Here is a 20,374-nt window from a genome sequence, read left to right on the forward strand (position 1 = left end):
TCAGGCGTCCCCGCTGCCGTCACCTCCGACTGGGTACCCCTTGGCCCCCCTCCCCGCTTGCCGACCCCCCCGCGGCGTGCTCCCTCCGCTCGGGCTGAGCTCATGGGGCGGGCTGGTCCTGTGCCTCCCGGAGCCCGCCGGGCTCTCCTGGCCTGCGGGACTTCGGCGGCCAGAGAAGGTCCTGCGGCTGCTGGCTCCCGTTTGCTGTCCCGGGGCAACGGTTTGGCCCCCAGGGTGGGTGCCCGCCAGGTGTGTGGGGGGAGCGAATGGTAGCATCTTCTCAGCCACAAAGCTGGTTTCGCAGTCAGAAGGAAAAACTGTATTTAGCAGAAGGAAAGAAGCTTAATAAACATGGTGAGGTGAAGGAAGAGTGTAAGAACTGCCCCTCGGATGCTTATGGCAAAACAGGGAAGTTACCTAAGTGCCACAGTTCGTCACCACAGAACAGTAGTTATTGCTTGAAGTTCAACTTTTCAGGGTGGGCATCTTAAAAATAACCCTTGTTAAGTTTTTCTTTTTCTTTTCTTGTTAAAACTTGTTAAGTTTTTCTTTTTCCTCCCAAGTGCTTGCTTTTATTATTATACCCTTTGTGAGCAGAAATTATGTTTTTCGTTATGCCAACCATTTGTCTCCTGCAAAACAAAGATCAACTGAAATAGCTATGATGCAGTTATGTTTTGTTTGAATAATAGAATGTAAAATAGGCTGATATTCTTTCCTGAAGTCAACCCCTAAAATGCAGTGTTGTATTCTGTAACACGCTGTTTTTCTTTCAGGTTGAAGAGCTCACTAAGGAAGTCCATAGTAGGAAGGAGAAGGATACATCTAGCGTAGAAGTACAGACAGAGGACTATGCTGCGTGGTCACAAGGAGGTAGAGAGCGTGGTGATTGCTTAAACAGACATCTAGAACAGTATCTTATTTTGAAAATCTTTTAATATAAAATACATTTCAAGTCTGTATCCCTAGCTGCATTAAACTCAATAACGTGACATTGTCTTTTGGACTATTTCCTATGTATTTAAGCCATTCCTTTTAGAATAAAATGTAGCATGGACTGTAGCAGAATTCATGCTACAGAATAGTATCTGTTACATAGTAATCTTGTACATTACACACACATGTTTTACCAATTTTTAAAGTACAGTAGGAGTGGAATAAATGTGAAGCGGAGGCACTTCCTAATAACTGAATTTCATTAGACTGCTTATATACATAAATTTCCAATTTAAGATTTAGAATCCTTAGACTGCATTGTGTAAAATACTGCTTTCCTAATTTATGCAACTTCAACTTTTTGTTTCTCCCCCTGCAGATTATTACTACTATGAAAATTATTACAATCATATTGATACTCAAGATTGTGCATCTGAACTGCCAGTGCAGCACAATCATGGGACTGAAGGCACTGAGCATAATTCCACAGAGGAATTGCACACAGGTGCTAGTATTACTCTAAGGACGGATAGCACTGAGGTTGCTGAAGGTGGAGAAGAGGAAAAGTTCATCCAGAATTTACAGGTTACAGAACTGTTTGGGGTTTTACCAATTTTGAAGTCAGCACTCTGTTAATATTTAATTTCATTAAAAAGATGTGCTTTTGTTCTTGATGTCATTTTATGAAATGAATTTTTGTGATGGTGTGGTGCTAATGATAGCAGACCAACACCCTTGTGCTTTGAAACGAATTCATTTTGTATTATGTTCCAAGCATAACATACTCCTAGATTTGTTTTTTAAAAAAAAAGCACATTCTAAAACATATGTCCTACATAGCCTGGAAGCATGGCATTTTTTATCAGCAAAATATGTTCAATATGACTATCCTAAAGAATACTTTTTTTTTCCCTCCATTGATATAAGGAGGCATCATATAAGGAGAAGAAAGTTGTTGGGGGGTTTTACTTGTTTATTTTGTTATGGGGTTTTTTTCCCTGCTATCCAGCCTTCTCTTAGATCATTCACTTCATCTCACTTGCTTAACTCTTTCGTGCCTTAGCATCTAGCAACTGAAATGGAATGGAGAGCAAAAATCTATTTGAGAAATGTACAGAAAGATATTCACTCTGTATATTTTTGACGTGAACCACTTTTGAATAAAGGTTGTGGAAAATGGAAGGCATAGGATGAAGTCTTGGTCCCATTGAAATCAGCAGGAGTTTATCAGTAAACTACAGCTAGATTTTTGCCTTGTTTAATATTTCTTGAATCAATCCAAGTCCATAGAGCACTAATTTCTTTTGTGTAAAATAGGGCATTGTAAAATGCTAAAGAACCAAGGAGGTTCTTTTTGGAAGAAAATTCAATTTCTTACTTTCTGGTATCAGGAAGCAGAAGATACTTCAGTACCAGAGGGTTCTTTGGCGGAGAGCTTGAGAGCTGCTGCAGAAGCTGCTGTTTCACAAACCGGATTTATTTACGATGAAAATACAGGACTGTATTATGACCATAGCACTGGATTCTACTATAATTCGGTAAGGGTCGTTTTCAAAACCCTTGGCATTTTTTCTCTATTGCAAAGTTTTAGTAGTAAAAGTTGATGTGAGCAAAGAACTAAGATCCAAGGTGACTTTATGATTTGAAAAACATGTTACTGAAGACAAATAGTAATGGAAGTTTGTCAATTAGTTGTTGAATTATTTCAGTCAAATTAAAGATAGCAGGCTAAGATATAAATTTAGATTTTCATTCAGTCCTTTTTGATGTCTCCTAGATCTTTATCTGGCTTGGAATTGTAGAAATTTTATACTGTAAAGCTGCTCTGTAACGCTTCCAAAATTAAAAGCTTGAGCTAAAAGGTGACTTGTTTAGAAAAAGACAGATTGCTGAACTAAGTCAGTGGCTTCTCCACAGTCAAAAGCGTGTTGAGAGAAAATACACGAAATACTTGTACTTTTGTTGGAGTATGGTTACCAACTAGTTTGATGTTACGGGAAAGAAAATAGTTTTTTAAAAAAGACATCAGACGGTGGATCAGAATTTCATAATGGTTAGTTTCTGCTGTACGTTTTTCATAAGAGAGCTTTTGGGGAGGTTTTCTTCTTGTCCTGTGAGGTCCATGTATATGTACATGCATATATAGATATATATATACTGTCACAAATCTCAGTGGAACTACTGTGATGAAAACAGAGGTTTTGTTTGCAGCATTACGATCAACTCAATTAAAAAAAAGTGCATGTGGTACACAAAACTACTTATTTTGTTTTCAGGGATGCTTCTGGACTTAATTTTTTAAAAGTCTTAAATGATACCATTGCTTTTGACATAGTTTGTGGATATAGTTAGATACATAAATGTTTAGGGCTATAGATTACAGTTTATGGTACAATTACATGAAAGAATGTATTTTATTGTTCAGGAAATTTTCTGAACTACAGGAAAAGTTCTTATATTGGGTTTACTGGCAAGGTTTTGGTAGTGGGGACTGGGCACTGCAGAGGCAGCCTCTGTGAGAAGAGGTCAGGGGCTGCCTGCACATGGCCAGTTCCACTGCAGGACACAGCTGAGCCCATCAGAGAAGCTGGTGGTACCTCTGTGAAAGCGTGTTTAAGAAAGGGCAAAACGCTGTACAGTGGAGTGTGTATGTGGCAGAGCAGGCGAGAAAGGCGGGGGGAGTGTGAGAAACAACCCTGCGAACGCCAAGGTCAAAGAAGAAGGAGTGGGAGGAGGTTCTCCAAGCAGCAGAGCAGGCAATTCCCAGCAGTCCGTGGAAGAGGACCACACTGGAGCAGATATCCGTACTGCAGTCTATGGAGGACCCCACAGTGGAGCAGCTCCTTAAGGAGCTGTGGCCCTTGGAAAGCCCATGCAGAGCAGGTTGCCCTGGCCAGAGCTGTGGCCCATGGAGGACCCATGCTGGAACAGTTCTTGAAGGACTGCAGCCCAAGGGAAGGACCCCTGCCTCTATCCTGACCCATGAGCTTTTCATCTTATTTTCTCCCCCAGTCTTGTTGAGGAGCGGGATTGAGAGAGCGGGTGCGCACCTGGTAGCTAGCCAGGGTCAAGCCACCACAGTTCTTTAGTACGTTTGAGTATATTTTTTTTTAAACTTAGTATGTGGTTCTTTATTAACTGGGTGTTTCTTTGAACAATGTATTTACTGAAGTAATGATAACATTGTTCTTCATGTTTCTTGTAAAGGAAAATCAACTGTATTATGATCCAGCAACTGGAATTTATTACTACTGTGATGTGGAAAGCGGCCGATACCAGTTTCATTCACGAGTGGATCTGCAGTCTTATCAGGCCTCTGGTACTCAGCACACCAAGGATAAAAAAGGGAAAAAGAAGAGAAAAGAACCAGAGCGGATTACTGCAAATGAGTATAAGGTAACTTCAGAACTGACAGATAGAAAATGCAAAACATGGTGGTTTTTTCATGATGCAACTTCTGGGTTGTGTAGTTTGGTTTTATGTGGAAGATGTATGCTTATTTTCTGAAGGATTCGAATATCTTTAAACTATATACAGCAGGTTGCTAACATGTAGTTAGTGTTCAAATAATTTTCCCGGTGAGTGATTAAGGATGAAACTTTAAACTTGGATTCCCTCACTTTTATTTTGTTATGGTATTTTATTACAATAGAACTGTATAGATGTCTAAAATTGGGTGTCAGTGAAGCCCTCTGGTTAGCAAGCATACTAGAATGAATTCAGGGTACTATGTGGACTGGATTTACGTCAGAAATTCAGTGTTACCTCAATGTCTTGGTTTTAGGGTTTTGGCTTGTGTTTTTTTGTTGTTGAACTTTTTTTTTTTTAAATTCACATGATGAATCAAAAAATGACTGAAGGTTTTGAAAATGCATACACACGCACCACCCCTTCTGTGACTCTATTCTAAAACTCATTACGTTGACATTTTACTGTATCTCTACCATCATTTGGGATTGATGAAATGTCTGTGAAATTCTAATTCTTTGCATATTATGCTCTCCTATTGATATTTTATTTCGTCAATACATTTTTGTTGTCCACAGGGTGTGGATAAGCTGTACATCTTAATAAATGCGCATTGTAATTAACTTGTATTTTAAGTTATAAAAAACATAACTTCCTTTCCGTTGTTCTGCTTGCTAAGAAAGCATACCATATAGTACATAGTAACTGCCTTGAAAAACATTACTCACTCCTAAACACCAGAAGTTTTATTGTAACACAGCTATTAAACCTCAAGAAGTATTTTCTTAATGAACACTATTATTGATGATGAATCAAATTTGTATAGTCCTATTCTGAAAATTTCTTTTACTACTTAAAATTTAATTGAATGTATTGATTTCTGTAGTTTGTAGTGCTCCTTAGTTTGCATTTTTTAAAGGTATTGCTTTAACTGTTGCATAATTTAATTTTGTAGGCCTCAGTCAAGCTGATTGGTTAAAATCTGAAATAATTATGCTAGTGTACAGGTACTCTTACATAATAGTTATGTAGCATCAATACAGAGTTTAAAAATTTTGTATCAGGAATGATGTCTTCTGAAAGATTTGAAAATGGAACTTTACATTAAGAACCAGTGAAGGTAGGTTAAATCGACAGTGGTAGTTGATCAATTACAGATTTTATAAATACATCGTGGCTAATGTGGGAATTTCTCCTGTTTGAGAAAGCTTCATGTGAACCATTCCATTTTGAAAGCTTGAAGTGGATACTTAGCAACACTAAGTATAATGATCATTTAGACTTAGGAGCAGGGAGCTAATGCGGTTGAAGCTAGGAGTTTTACCAGCATCCGAGTTCTGGGCATGCTGTGTGCAACTGCTGAATTAGCATTCTGCCACTCTCAAAAAGCATTGTTAATACAGAACTTAATTCATCATGTGTTAGGAAAGCATCATGGAAACCTTGTAGGAATGAGCCTTTATCATACAGTGCAATTAAGAAATCTCTTAAATTTAATCTGTGATGAACTGTTATATATTGACCTAAATCAACAAGTGTATTTATAAAAGTTCTGTGCCATATAGAGCTCTGACCTAACAAATAATTTTGACTACTACTTGGGATCTCATCACAATCCACTTCTGTCATCTGATTATACTACAAATAACTACTCTTTAGCTTATTTTATATTGATAAAATATTTTTATATAGATGGTCTTTTTAACAAATCTTTTGTGTGAAACTTGCACAGTCACAAGGTAGGAGGTAAACATCCACTTTTTTATGATGTGTTTTATTGATAGTGCACTGAGTACTTTGCTTTATTTGTGAATTAATTTGTTTGAACCAACAAGATAACAGGAAAAACATTTAAAACAGATTCTGTGGTGCACAGATCTTTGCACCTATGAACAATAAATGAAAATTAGTGTCATAATAAGAATCAAGACCTTTTCTATTTTTTAAAACAAAAAAAGGGAGACTACAAAATGTCTTTAAACTTTTAACTTTAAAAAGAAAAGAATGCCTTTTTGTCAGTGCACTTTTATGTAAATGCAGTGTTAGATTTAGAAAAAACAAAGCACCTTACTGTCATATTTTACATAGCTGAGTTAAAATACTTTATTCTTGTTGTGTGGTTCTTAGTCATATAAGAAATTCATTCATTATTTTAAAAAAAAAAGTGTTACAATAGAATAAAAGATTAAAATTTAGTAGAATAAAAGATTATAGATTTTTCTGTAATAAAACTGAAAAAATAGTTTATAAGCTGCACAATCCAGTTCATAGATGCCTGGTATTTCTTGGCAATTTTATTGTTCTCCAGTTTGGTCTGGTATTGGTAAAGGCAATAATTAGTTCATGCTAGTTATTGTATTATATACATTCTAAAACAAAACCAAAAATGTCTGGTTTTAAGTAGAACTCTGGAGTTGAAGTGTTGTCTATTGAAATGCTTTCCTACACACTTTATGCCCGGCCTTCTCCCTTTTCCTTCCATTCCCTCTTCCACTCTTGACAAAAATAATACAAAATTAAAATAAAACCTATCCCTGAATACTGATTAAATTATTAAAGTTGCGACAATTATTTTGAAGATCAGTACTTCATTATTGCTTTTCCCAATTGGTTATTAAATTGTGCTGCTAGCCTGAAAAATGCTTCCAAACATTACCTAATTTCTTGGCCAAAGTAGGTTTTACTTGACTTTCTTCTTCTACAGCCAGTTCAAGTAGGAGAATGGTTTGGTTTATTGCCTGGTCTTTGGACCACTAGTAGTGGTAAATAAACCAATACCAGGGTCTAATTCTGGGAATGTGTCATACACCCCCTGAAAATTATTATTCCTGGGTGAAGATGAGGTGGTTTATAAGAATATGCATGTGAAGCGGGGGAAGACAGTGCACAGTAGTTACAGAACCTCAAGTCCATGAAACGCTTGTTAAACTTGTTTTCGCTCTTTTTCCGTTAAAGGAGTAAATGTAAACAAGTATTGATATTTAATATTACTTAAAAGTTGTCAAATTCAAGAAATAAGGGAATTTAGCAGCTGCGTGTGTAGGTTATCATAGCAAATATTTCTACATAGACGGTACCGGTAGCTATATAGTTTTTTCAGAAATCACATGCAATTTTTTATGAGTGTTTCTATTTAAACCGAAGTTAATCTTTCTTTAATCTAAAAAAGATGGTAACTGGGCCAATCTGTTAACTTTCTGTTTCTGGTCACAGGAGGGTTTTTTAGTTGCGGTTTAGTTTGTAGCTATTGTGAAGAAATTTTATAGTATCTATCTGTAAGTAGTAAGTTGGGATGCTTAACGCTACAGAAATGGCAACTGTATTCTTTACGAATATTGCTGCGTTCTTGAAAAAGCAATATAAATCTGAGAATCAAAAGAATAAGATTAATCTGTTGAAATATTATTGTATTTTTAAAAAGCTGAATTACCAAACAAGAAAATACTAGTGAGCGTCTGCTAAAATGAATGTACTTCTAATTGCAAAAAAAACAGTGGAGGGGAACTCATGTGCTTAGTATCTCCTGAGGAATGTTCCTGACTTATACAAGAACTTTCTTTAAAGAGATTATTTCTTTTCAGTCACCAAACTTCTATATTACGAACAGTTTTCTTTTGACTTGTGAAACTAAGCATGCTGCCCACATGCTTGCTTTCAATAGACGATCAGGAATTTTATTTGCCAGGATGAAGTATTAGATAGCCTCTGTGCAGCTCAGATAAAGAGGATGGGTGGAATACTTCGGAACTTTCAGGCATATAGTTCAGTTCTGATTTTTTTTTGTAGTGGTGGGCCAAAAAAAAATGGCGCAAGAAATACCATAATTATCTCCTGTACAAGAAACACCTTTAAATAAGTAAATTTGGAAAAGTTTAAAAAAAAAAACAAACATAAAACAAATCACAAGGTGGCATCAATGATAAGGTGATCCCTGGCCCAATATCTAGATCAATGCTTCCATACAGGTTGGAGAATAGACGGTGCGCAGTAGCGATCATGTAGCTCTACTTGCTGGATTGGGGCTGTCAGAAAATTTAGATGCAGGGTCTGCCATACGCCTTTTTTTCCCAGAAATTATTTTTACAGTTTAGTTTTAAACTACTGTCTAATAGTTTTATTTTATTTCAGCGTGGTGCTCAAAATTAACTTCTGTCCTATTCTTTTCCATTAGAGATGCATCCTAGATACTTCTGTAGGAGAGATAAGGCTTTTGTAGTAGTATTTCCCATAGAACTCTTGAAGCAGTGATTTTTATTTTTTTTATCACGTGTAGTTTACTTTTTGCTGATATTCATCCCATCTTTAGGTACGTCAGTTGACAGAAACCATGGCTAATCTGAAGATTTCTTCTTTTGGATTGGCAGCTTCTGGTGAAGGTAGAGTTGAGACACCAAACACATTAGTCCGTGGATGTTTACCTTTAACCTTGATATTTTTATTAAAGGAAAAATAATATCTGGTAGTTCATGTTTGGATACCTATTTTTCTGAAGGAATTAATAAATTTTTTTTAAGCTATTTGATCAAAATCAGTTAATCTACAAAGTAACTTTGAAATATATTTGAAACACTGTATAAGTAAAACATCTGAAGAAAACTTTGATGGCATTCTAGAATATTTGGGAAGAGACATATTTAGCATCACTGTATTAACATAGGGTGTCCTGACTAAACAAACTGCGTGTTCTTTAGGTAGGGCAAATTTATGTTTCCTGTATTTCAGAGCTGTCCACCAGTGTATAAAATGGCTTCTTTATGATATAGGAGGAGCTTTACTCTTTTTCTGGCTTTTACTTAGATTTTTTGCATTGGAAATTCGAGTATTGTGTAGGGTGGAAGGCAGAAGTACTTGTGAAACAGTTTTAGCAAGTGAAAGCTTAGTCATCTGAATGAAAGAGCTATTTTACACTGTTTGAAAATGTTTCTGTAGTAAAATACTGAATTTCAGATTAATATTTCAAATTAACAGAATCAGTGCTAAAGATCTAACATTCAGCCCTTTAGATGAGGGCGCTTAATGATTCCATTAAGTCACCTACGGAACTTCTAGCAAACCAAGAAGCAACAGACTATGCATTTCTGAAAAGTTGTATTTGTACATACTTGTATGTTTTGTGTAAAATTGATTTAGAAAACAATACAGTTTAAACAGTGCATTTCTTAGAATTAAGCAAATTATGCTCACGGTAATTTTTAAGTTCTAATTTGTAGGCATGCTGAAGAATTGCATGAACATGCATGTTGATCAGGCATAATACAGAAAAATGTGAAGTTTTGAAAGACAAAATATCTTGCTTTGTCACAGTAGAGCAAAAAGTGTAGTTAAATGCTTAAAGTATTTTGAAATTTTCATTAAAAACACATCAGTTACTATGATCATTCATGTATATATTATAAGTAAGCCAATCTGCACTTCAGAAGGTCGTTGTAATCAGTAGTTTGTGACCTATTCTTCGTAAAGCAAAACCATCAATTCCAGTCACATGAATGTGATTTGTAATTCCTATAAGATCACTCCTCATGAGATACATAAAAAAATCCTGATTTCACTCGCACCTTTGGCTGTCTTTGTCAGGATGCAGAAATATGAACTGACTCAGCCCTTTAGTTAAGAAATAGTTTATTATGGATCAAATTCATCCCACCTTTCAACTTTACTCATGCTTAGTGAGAGAAAAGCCAGAGATCATGTAGTGATACCCAGTAGATAAAAAGTTTTTCAAAGCTGAATCACATAGAGGCAATCCATATCCAACATATGACTGTTGGGGTAGGTCTATGACTATTTAGATATATTAGGCAAAGCAACATACAAAGAATGTATGTTCCTAGTATCATGGTGTAACAAACATGGTTATAATAAGCATGTACTTGCATACTTTGTGTGTTGTATCATGAGTTTGGGATGAAGAGTTAAATATCCTGCCATTGAGAAATGAAGTGCATTGCTACTATTTGTTAAGTTATTCATGATGATATTTACTGAATATGCTGTTTATTGCTGGTTCCTGTTTTTTAAGCAATGGCTGGTTGGAGGCAAGGTATTAGGTCCTGTTTGCATAGCTACACTTTCATGCATGCTACATATGTTTTATGTTAGTACTAGTAGTTATATGTAATGGAAAAGGATTTCTTCAGCATAAGTAAAGACCCCCTCAAATGCTTTAAGAATACATTCATCTTAATGTTTAGGCATTGTCAAGATGTGCATTTTAGTACAAATCTGTGAAATCATAAAGGGCTCAAAATACATATACTCTAGGAATGCAATTTTAAAATCCTCGGTTTTGTACAAGGATTTCTAAATGCAAAGATTACATTTTTTACCATTACTTAACAGAACTGTTTAGTTTATTTGCTTTCTTAACAGTTGATTGTAGTAATGGTGGAAAAAATACAGAAACTGCTGAGAACAGGCTTAATGGTCATATTGGCAGAATGTATTTACAGAATCCTTGGTCTGTCTGTAAGACTGTTTTTTAAAATTCCTGTTTTCAACCCAGATCAGAGAGTCTACTCTTTAGCACCTAGGCATTGAAACAGCATCTCTTTATTTTCTAATTTAGAATATCTGAAGTGATGCCAAAAAGAAGTATCACTGGGTTCACTGTGGAGAAAGAGCTGAGTGGTTGGAGCATTATACTTGGGCATCTGTGCATCACAGTCATCAGTTGCTTTGCCTCAGTTCTGATTTGAGCAGACTATTAGTTTCTCTGTTTTCAGGTTAGATTACTAAAACTTTGGTAGCTCACAGTATCATGGGAAGAAATACAATTAGGATTGCAGAGCACCTTGGTATGTGGGGTATTGATGTAATATCCATACCAAACGTAAATAAAGATAAATACACTGGAAAAGATCATTCATTAAAGCGATAATCAGATTTGCCAAAAAGATTTCTAATGGAATTAATGTGTCTGACATGTATGAACTGTATAGTCTTACTTTTGGCAGGATTACTATGTCTCTTATTTAAAATAAACAACATTAGGCAGTGACCTTGCGATACTCTTCCTTCCTAGTTCCAGTAGTTAGAAGATTCAGGGAGGAGGGGTAGTGCATTAGGGAGAAACCCTAAACAAACTGATAGTCCTTCAGTTAAAGCCTGAGGTCTTTTGAAATTTGCTGATTATTCCTGAGAATCTGCTGTCTTATTGAAAGTGTTTCGAAAGTACACTGTAAAGTCCTATCTGACAGCTTGACTGCTGGGCTGAAGTTCTTGTGTTTGTCTTACAGCTGTGCCACTGAGTTTTTACAATTCTGAAAAGTGAAAGGGCTTTAATTTCCATGATGATAACGTTCACATTAATTCATGTATCTTGAAATGTAAAATGCTCTATACAAAAACTTATGAAAAAAGTCAAGGATGTTTTTTATTTTAACTGCTGTGTTGCAATATTTGGTACAATTCAGGGCAATTGAATGCATTCATTCTGAATCTGAGATGGCAAATAACTTACAATCTGAATTTTTTTTTTTAATTTATCTTTTAAAGCCATTTGTGTTCTTTTTTTTTTAATTATTATTTCTTTTAAGATGGTCATCAGGGCTACTAGATTAAGAATTATATTTTCAAGGTACTCTAGAAAAATTAATCTGAAACTTTAGATTTCTCGGTTAAAAAAATGTTGATGGTCTTTTTTCTGCTGATAAAATCAACTGGCAATGGAAGAACCTGCAATGATCTAATCTGTCTGGTATTCAATGGAGAAATCTGTTGCAGTAGAAAATGGATTCTCAGTAGAACTGTTGCACATAGCATAAATTAAACTTAAGTTCTCTACAGTATCTTGATGAAAGGCTTTGTTAAAGTTGCAATTTTGAAAGGAGAAAGAGCAGGTCATTAGGTGAGCGTGGGTGGGCATTCCAGATATTCTGGACCATTCTGGAAAAAAATGAGAAGACAAAAACAGGAGGAAGATATGATGAAGATCAATTAAAGAACTTTTAAACAAGTTACAAGAATTGAGTAAGAGAGGGACAGAAGTAAGTGTCATAAAAGCAAAACTGGAAAATATTCAAGATGCTGTTGAACAAGTTTGAAACTGAGGACAAGGATCTTAAGTTTTGTGTGAGAAAAGAGGAAGGAATAAGTGAAGTTTAGAAGAGGAGTGCAGTCACACTTTCCCAAATACAAGATGGTCTCAGTCATGTCTAATAGGATGTGAAAATATTTCTACTGAAATGTTCTGTTGACTGCATGCGCTAAACTTTCTGGAAATTTAACCATTTCTTAATAGTTGTAAAAATAATTCTTCCTAGTGAAGAATTTACTTCCAGGCTGATAGCAGACTTTAGAATAACTCGATCTATAAAGAATGTAACATTCTATAACTCCCCTCCAGGATCTGGACACAGAAGAGCAGAAATCATCTAACAGTATGAATTGCTTTTCCACTACTGAGCAAGTAAGTTCTACTGAAGAAGAAGAGTCTCCAAATGTAAGAAAGAAGACTAAAATGGACACAAAAACACAAAACAGTTTAACAGCCAAAGAATCAATTTCTACAGACAGTATAAATTCACATTCATGTAAAAGTACACCAGATACTGCAGCATATACAGATGACAGTAGAACAGTAGACACAGAGAGTGAGCCAGAAGAAGGTGAAATTACAGATACTGAGTGCGAAGCCTACAGCAGCGAGGATGAAGTAACAAGTGAAGAAACTGCTGATTCAGAAGACTCAGAAGATGAAGGTGAATTATTGTGGCTTTTATGTATGATATTACTATATTTTTCCAGGAGCCCATTAAGAACAAACTACAAGAAAAAAGTTTGGATAATTGGGGGGCGGGGGGGAAGCATGTGACTTGAGATACTTTCAATTAAAAAGTGCTATATGTTACCAGTATTTGTTTCCTTCTCTTAACTTGAAAGTAGCCAGAAGTAAGTAGTGGTGTTTTTGTGAAAGCTGTTTAGAGGTATAAGTTCCTGTGCTTGTGTAGAAACCTCAGTGGTAGAATAAGATGTATTTAGGTTAGGATAGGAAGAATTTAGGTTAGGAGAAAAGAAAGTCTATTGCTAAAATAGAGATTCTAGTACAGACCTCCCAGTAATTCTGTGTATGAACTTTCTTCAATTAATGTATAATATTTCTGTGCTGTTCCTAAACAATCATGTATAATTCAATGTAAGATGAATCCACTGTGGTGAAAAGGATGAATATGGAGTACCCAGTACAATTTGAAATCCTGGTTTTTGTGTATTCCAGTGGTAACATGTAAGAAGTGGGTATAGAGAGGAAACCTGTATGCTGTTCTGTACCAAAGAAAGTGTTCTCCTAGGTCCTTAAGACCTCCTCAAGAATTGAATTGTCTCTTGAATAAAAAAAAAAAGGAACCTGTGAGAAGCTTAATGCAACCAATTGGAACTATGTATATGCAAAGGATATTCCAACTCACAGAATGAAATACAATCTATAGAAGTCTGTACTGTAGCCTGTGCCCTGCTCACAGTTAAATAGTTTGTTTCCTCTGTTTTCATTAATTTACATACTCAAGTACTCAGATTCTGAGTGATTAATGGCATTCTTTACTATTTTCTAATAATCAATTCTGCAGTAATGCTGGAGTAATAAAAACTGAGACAGTTTCTCTCCCCCTAGTACCTTTTGAGCTAGTGTCTTCCCATCTTACCATGTCTATTCCTAGCTGACATCATTGCAGACTGTTTCTGCAAATGTACACCGAGGAACAGAACACAGCTATTAGAATATAATTACTTAACAGATACTGAGGCAAAACAGCATATACAACTGTAGGCTCATCTATTATTTTTTCTTATCTGTACTGGTGCATAGTGCTAATAAAAATACATTTGACAGAAATTATTAAATATAAAGTTCTATATGCATTAGGTTTGTAATGTGATGAACAAAAAGGCGCTGCCTTTTCTCAAAGTAAAATTGTATTCTGATCTGTTATGACTAGTGGTCCATAAATGTATAATATGCTAGTAAATTCTGTGAATGTATTTATACTTCATTGCTGTATAACTAATCAGCTGTGTAAAGTAAATAACCAGAATTAGGAAAACATTTTTAATACTTTAGTGTGTAGTCAGAAACCCTTTGAAATAGTAGTTTCATCAAAGTTTTCTCTCAGATGTGCTTATACATTTCTTTTTCTGAAAGTTGCATAGGATTCAGCCAGATAATGGCCGAATGTTTATCAGTTGTTTGAAAGCTATGGACTATAGGGGTAAAACTAATTTGTTGGTAGTAACAGTGTTGGGGGTTTTTTTTGTAATTATAGATGAAGAAAAGATCTGGCCTCCTTGTATCAGAGTAATTGTAATAAGATCGCCAGTTCTACAGACTGGATCACTTTATATTATCACAGCTGTGAAACCTGCTACAATCGGAAGGTAAAACTGAATGCAATTTGTTTATATATATCTGAAACTGTACCTTGCTTTGAAAGCTGTGGAAGCTACTTCAGGATTGCTTGTCCCTACCCTTCATGCTTGTCGTCCTAGTGTGCAGCAGTTGTGAGGTACTCCAAGTTAGGTTATCTCACAGTAAGAAATTTAAGTCATGTCGCATAATGTCATGCTTGCTGTGGTAAACAGCAAACACAGTTAATGTAGCTCAGCAGTCATGAAAATTTGTTGGTGATAACTTGATCTTGTGTCTAAGTCCTAATGGTAGCATAACTGCAAGTCATTCTTGGAAACTGTTGTTTTCTAGAAAGTAAATAAACTTCATTTCTGGGCCACTAAGGTAACTTTTTCAGAAATGGAACAATACACTTCAGAAATTCAGGATCACAAGGAAGCATATCCTGGACTTCCTCACACATTCAAATTCCAGTAGGGTTGGTTCATCATTTTTAAATAGTAAGTTGGGTTTTGTGCTAGCCTGTATGCATTCTTCCAGTTCTAATATTTTAAAAAAAAAAAAAAAATCTGGTTTGTTCATTGTGGATGATTAATTTAATGATGAATTAATGCTTTTTTCCATGCTTACTGAAAACCTCACTCCTTTTCAGCTGCTTCTATCTAATGCCGATAGATGTGTTTTGATTTGCTCTTACAAGTGGCGTTTTCTAGGTACATTTATGTGAAGATTAACCGATGACAATTCTGCTTGCAATTTGCATATAGGTCCTTTGCTAGCTGCATTGCTTCTTCATCCCCTAGTATAAGAAACTAATCTCTTCCTCCTACTGCAGTGTTTTTGACAAAAAAAAAAAAAAAGAATACTATACTCTTTCGTTGCTTGTATTACCTGCCTAATGCTATCAAGAATTCAACTTCAGCATTGAAGACTGATGCCAAGATGCATTGAAGAGCTTGAAGGATGCAGAGTTCAGACTATTATTTCCAGGCCTTGTATGAGAATAAAAGTTCAGATAGGAATGTCAGGTTTATAGGTAAAAATTTAAAAGTACAGCTTTATCATATATTCATTGCCTACTGTGTATAGTTTATAGATGGAAGAACGGATGTGAAGCAAGTCTTTACGTTGTGTATATTGCAACACAGTATTTTACATCTGTACAGCTCCCTAATAGCTCAGAAGAGAAACATGGTATTAAGGTTCAACTGAAATACACCTTTTGTAAGCCACTTATTAGACCTATTTCTACTTTGTTTTGATTTATATATCAACTTGCCTTTCCAGAGAAAAAGATGTTGGACACACACTTCAGATTCCTGAAGTTGGAGTCAGTAAGGTAACTCTTGTTTCTGTCTGCTGAAAGGTAGATCAGCGTACGAATAAAGCTTTAGATTTCATGGCTTTAAATTTTGCAAAATCTTACGTTGTTATTTTTTTAAAGAACTTTTAGAATGAGATGTGGTTTAGCCACATTTGAAGTTAGAAAAAGGAAAACATACAGTATTTTGCTGAATGGGAATTTAATGCAAACAGCAGTGTGATTTCTAAGGCTTTGAGTTCTACTAATCCACAGTGTAAAGCACAGTAAAAAAAAAATCATACTTTGAATCTTGAATTTCTTAGTTATTGAACTTGAGGAAAACTTACTACTCTCTTAAGTATTAATGGTATATAAACTGTTGATGTCAGCTAGTTAGAACTTTGTCATAAAGTAATCCAAACCTTGCAGTTGAGCTTAGAGCAACAGGTTTTGTTTTATTTTTCTTCAAGGCAACTGTATAAATATGTAAGTGATGTACAGGGAGTTCGAAAATTTAACAGAATTTCTTTCAGTGACAGATTGTAATGGAAAATTTTTCTTCTGCTTAAGAAAGATTAAAGATAAATTGTGTGCTCTGTTTTGCTAACTACTTTAACACAGACCATAAATACAGCACTTCTAATAAAAGAAAATGTAGATTGACGAAGACATGTCATCCAAACAAAAAAAAAAATTATAAAAACATCTGCAAATGCAAGTATCTGAAATATGCTTTACTATGTCTGTTCCAGATGATAGTTCTGATTAATCAGCCATGTACCGTATTTCATGCTGAACAATTTCCAGAACAAATCTTTCCCTGCTATTAATGACTTTTTCAGGCATGTATTTGAAATTGGGTGCATAAAGAAGCCAAATGGCTTTTATTTTTCTGTAACATTACCATTTTAGTACTTCACGGGTACCTAACTGTTTATATAAGAAGTTATTTCACTTTGCAGATAAGGAGTCAAAGGCAGGAAGAAGATAAATGGCATCTCTGTAGAAACAAAAAGTTAACTACCAGTTTGTTTTCTTCACTATTCATAGTTGATAGCTGTGGACCACTTTGGCATTTGCTTTTCTTGAGTGTAAAGTTAGATTTAAAAAAACACCACTACACTCTGCAGACTTAGAATCTTTAGAAGAAGTTTGGGTTCATCCTATTCAATGAAACAGAGGTAGAAATTAAATTACCTATTGAATGAGCTAGTCAACCTTTCTGCCATTATGGGAGTATTCCTGTTGTAAATGCTAGCCAATCTACAAAATATTATTTTGATTTTTTTTTTATTACTGAATGTAGCAACTGCTATTGCTCAAAGATAAGGAAGGGTATGGTTTTAAATAACACTTTCATCCCAGATTGATTCTTGGTTTTTTTCTCCACTATAGCAAAAGGGATCTTTGCTTGTCAAATTTGAAACTGTCACTTTTTTAGACTTCTGGTTTTTACTGGTCTTAGTAGGCTGCAGAAGTTGAAATTTTGGTTTGCTCAGTGGCCATTTTTGGAGGTAGTGTATATCGTCGTGAGTTTGGCCAGGACTTGTGTTTTCTCTGTTCTGTGTGTGCTTGGGAGCAATACCTATATAGAATTGCAACAACAAAACAAACAAAAAAATAAGATTGTTAGTCTCAATATCAGAGAGGATATAAAAGGAACAGCAAACGATGGCTAGTCATTGTGTCCTGGGCATTAAAATGCAGGTGAAGGTGAATTATGTGAAATTTACAAAAGCATGGCATTTAGGGAGCTATTTCAGATACGAAAGACCAAGTAACCTGAAGCTGTAGAATGAGATCAGATTTTTTTTTTAATTGAAAGAGAAAAATTGAAAGTGCTGTAACATACCTTACAAGAAAAAAAAACCCTTGTTTTTAAGAACAGTTAAAAATGCTGTATTACTGAATCTTGCAGTTCGTTAAGTAAAGCATACTTGCCGCAATGGAAGTATATACTTTTTCATCGGTTTATGGTCAAAATAGTTATATTACTAATAGTATACTTTAGCTCATGCTTTGTGGCCCGTTCATTTACATTTCACATGGATGAAATCATGAAGTGTGGAATACTCTAATTAAGTTAGAGTACCAGAGCCACTCAGTTAAAAGGCCTCAAAATATGTTCTGAAATACTACTTTAAAATAGCATATAAATTGTGAAGTATTTGCTTAATAAGAACATTTCACTTAGGCTTCTATTTATCAGTTCCATGCAGAAGTATATTTTGACCACGATTTGCAAAATTACGTTCTTGTGGATCAAGGCAGTCAGAATGGAACAGTTGTTAATGGAAATCAGATTCTCCAGGTGAGTACCTGTTGTTACAATGCTGTGTACATTGCAGAAAACTATAGTTGTGGTCATTTAAAATACGTTATGGCAAATCGCAAACAAGGTCATTATGTGGCTTCTTTCATATATCAGTCTCTTTCTTGGTTCCCTTCTGGTTTTAGGGCCACTTACAATATTTCATGTTTGGTTTATATTAGGAAAAATCCATTATGGTTGCAGTCGCTAGAGTGAAATACCCACTGTAGTAAAATACTTGCCTGCATTTGTGAGACCAAACTGAATTACTAAATTATGAGCAGTATTCATGAAAGAGTTCATGCCCTTCATTAGTAACTAATTAACATGGCTGCCAAAACTTTCTGTTTCTGTAGCCTAAAATAAAATGTGATCCCTACATCTTGGAGCATGGAGATGAAGTGAAGATTGGTGAAACTGTGCTTTCTTTTCACATACATCCTGGCAGTGATACTTGTGATGGATGTGAACCAGGACAAGTCAGAGCACATCTTCGCCTGGACAGAAAAAAGGAATCTTCTGGTTAGTCATGTTATCATGGGATATGTTTTTTATTATAGCTCTTTACTTTATAAATATAGTAATTACTTCAGTTTTCTTACAATTTTCTTGTCAACTGGGAATAGTTCTACCATACATAATGATGTATTTTCTTCTTGGTATGTGTGTCTGTGTGTAATAAATCTAGAACAAAATTTCTCTCAGTTGTCTTATGTTTCAAAACATTGTTACGTTATTAATTAGAAGTTCAATCCTGTGTTCTTCCTTTTAGTTTGCCCAGCACTTAGCAAAGAAGAGAGAGAGTTAGTCAGAAGAAAAGCTTTAAAACAAATACGGGTAAAATATGGTTTACAGGTGAGTTTACAGTAGAAGTTGATTAAGTGTTTGAAGTCTCCATCTACTTTGTGATTCCTATTTTAAGCTATAGACTTCAGTGAATAAGGAAAGTTTTCAAATGCACTCAAACTTGAGCCTGGTAGTTTAACTCAAACTTGTCTTTTGTACACTAAATAATGATTATTTACAAACCTCTACAGAGAGAGATAATGGTAACAGGGCATGAAGGTTCTGTTAAAAGGAAAAGAAAATCCATTCCAATGTGTACAAGATTCCTCATCCTTTTGAGGTTAAGATTTCTTAAGGCATTTCTATTTTTATTCCTGCACATTAAGTTTGCACTAAATTGCAGTGCTATCTTTTATTTGGAAACGAAAAATAATGAGCAACTGAAAAAATGGCGGAAGGAAGAGGGACTTTTTAAAAGTTTTTAAGTCTGCTTTGCCATAGAAGAATGCCAACATGAATGTACGGGCAATATAGTACATAAATATTCAAGTTACTTCTGTTTTAGAGATTATGGGGTTACAGCTAGCACTTGTAATAAGTATTGGTGTAGGAAACATTGTTTCTCTCAAATTCTTCAGCTACCAAAAGAATATCGATACAGAATCTATTCACGTGCTTAGTTCTGTCATCTATTCTGAAGAAATAGCTGCTGAGGAACAGTCTAAATGTTTAAACAAAAAGCCAGTGGCATGTCCATATGGTTTTCTGCTAATACGGAGAGATTGATTATTCATACCAAGAGAAGATTCAAGAGAATCTGTTAATTTATTTACAGCCTCTGTGAAATTAATGAATTCGGCAATATTACATTATTATGTGATGATGGCAATAACATACCTTACAAGGTATGGCTGTAAGGTAAAAAACTGCTAAATGAGAACTATAGTTTTTTGTTACAAGATTTAGAATTAACGAAATAGGCTGAAGCTGCCTTACTTTTGGAGGGAAGCAGTGAAGTTATCAAAAATAAAGAATTTAAAGCCTGCTTTCTTTGCCTTGATGGAATTTAATCTGCTTATAAAGAACACAGAGTATGAAGACAATAAAGCAGTGAAGAATCCAAAGTACAAAGATAGAGCAGGAAAACGCAGAGAGACCATTGGAAGTGAAGGAACCTTCCAGAGAGATGATAGTCCAGCTTCTGTTCATATGTAAGTTTGTTGGGGGAGGG

General features: G+C 35.2%; 1 protein-coding gene across 1 annotated transcript; it reads left to right on the plus strand.

Annotated features, from left to right (window-relative positions):
* Window positions 1-102: 102 nt before the first annotated feature.
* AGGF1 (angiogenic factor with G patch and FHA domains 1) lies at window positions 103-20,358 on the plus strand. The gene is made up of 12 exons (XM_009583444.1): window positions 103-249; window positions 777-873; window positions 1,316-1,521; window positions 2,328-2,474; window positions 4,144-4,332; window positions 8,711-8,780; window positions 14,661-14,772; window positions 16,031-16,082; window positions 18,256-18,357; window positions 18,714-18,879; window positions 19,130-19,212; window positions 20,227-20,358. Exons 1-12 carry the CDS (start codon window positions 103-105, stop codon window positions 20,356-20,358), a joined length of 1,503 nt encoding a protein of 500 aa, XP_009581739.1.
* Window positions 20,359-20,374: the final 16 nt, after the last annotated feature.

Source organism: Fulmarus glacialis, unplaced genomic scaffold, assembly GCF_000690835.1.
Source record: "Fulmarus glacialis isolate BGI_N327 unplaced genomic scaffold, ASM69083v1 scaffold37488, whole genome shotgun sequence".
NCBI lineage: Eukaryota > Metazoa > Chordata > Aves > Procellariiformes > Procellariidae > Fulmarus > Fulmarus glacialis.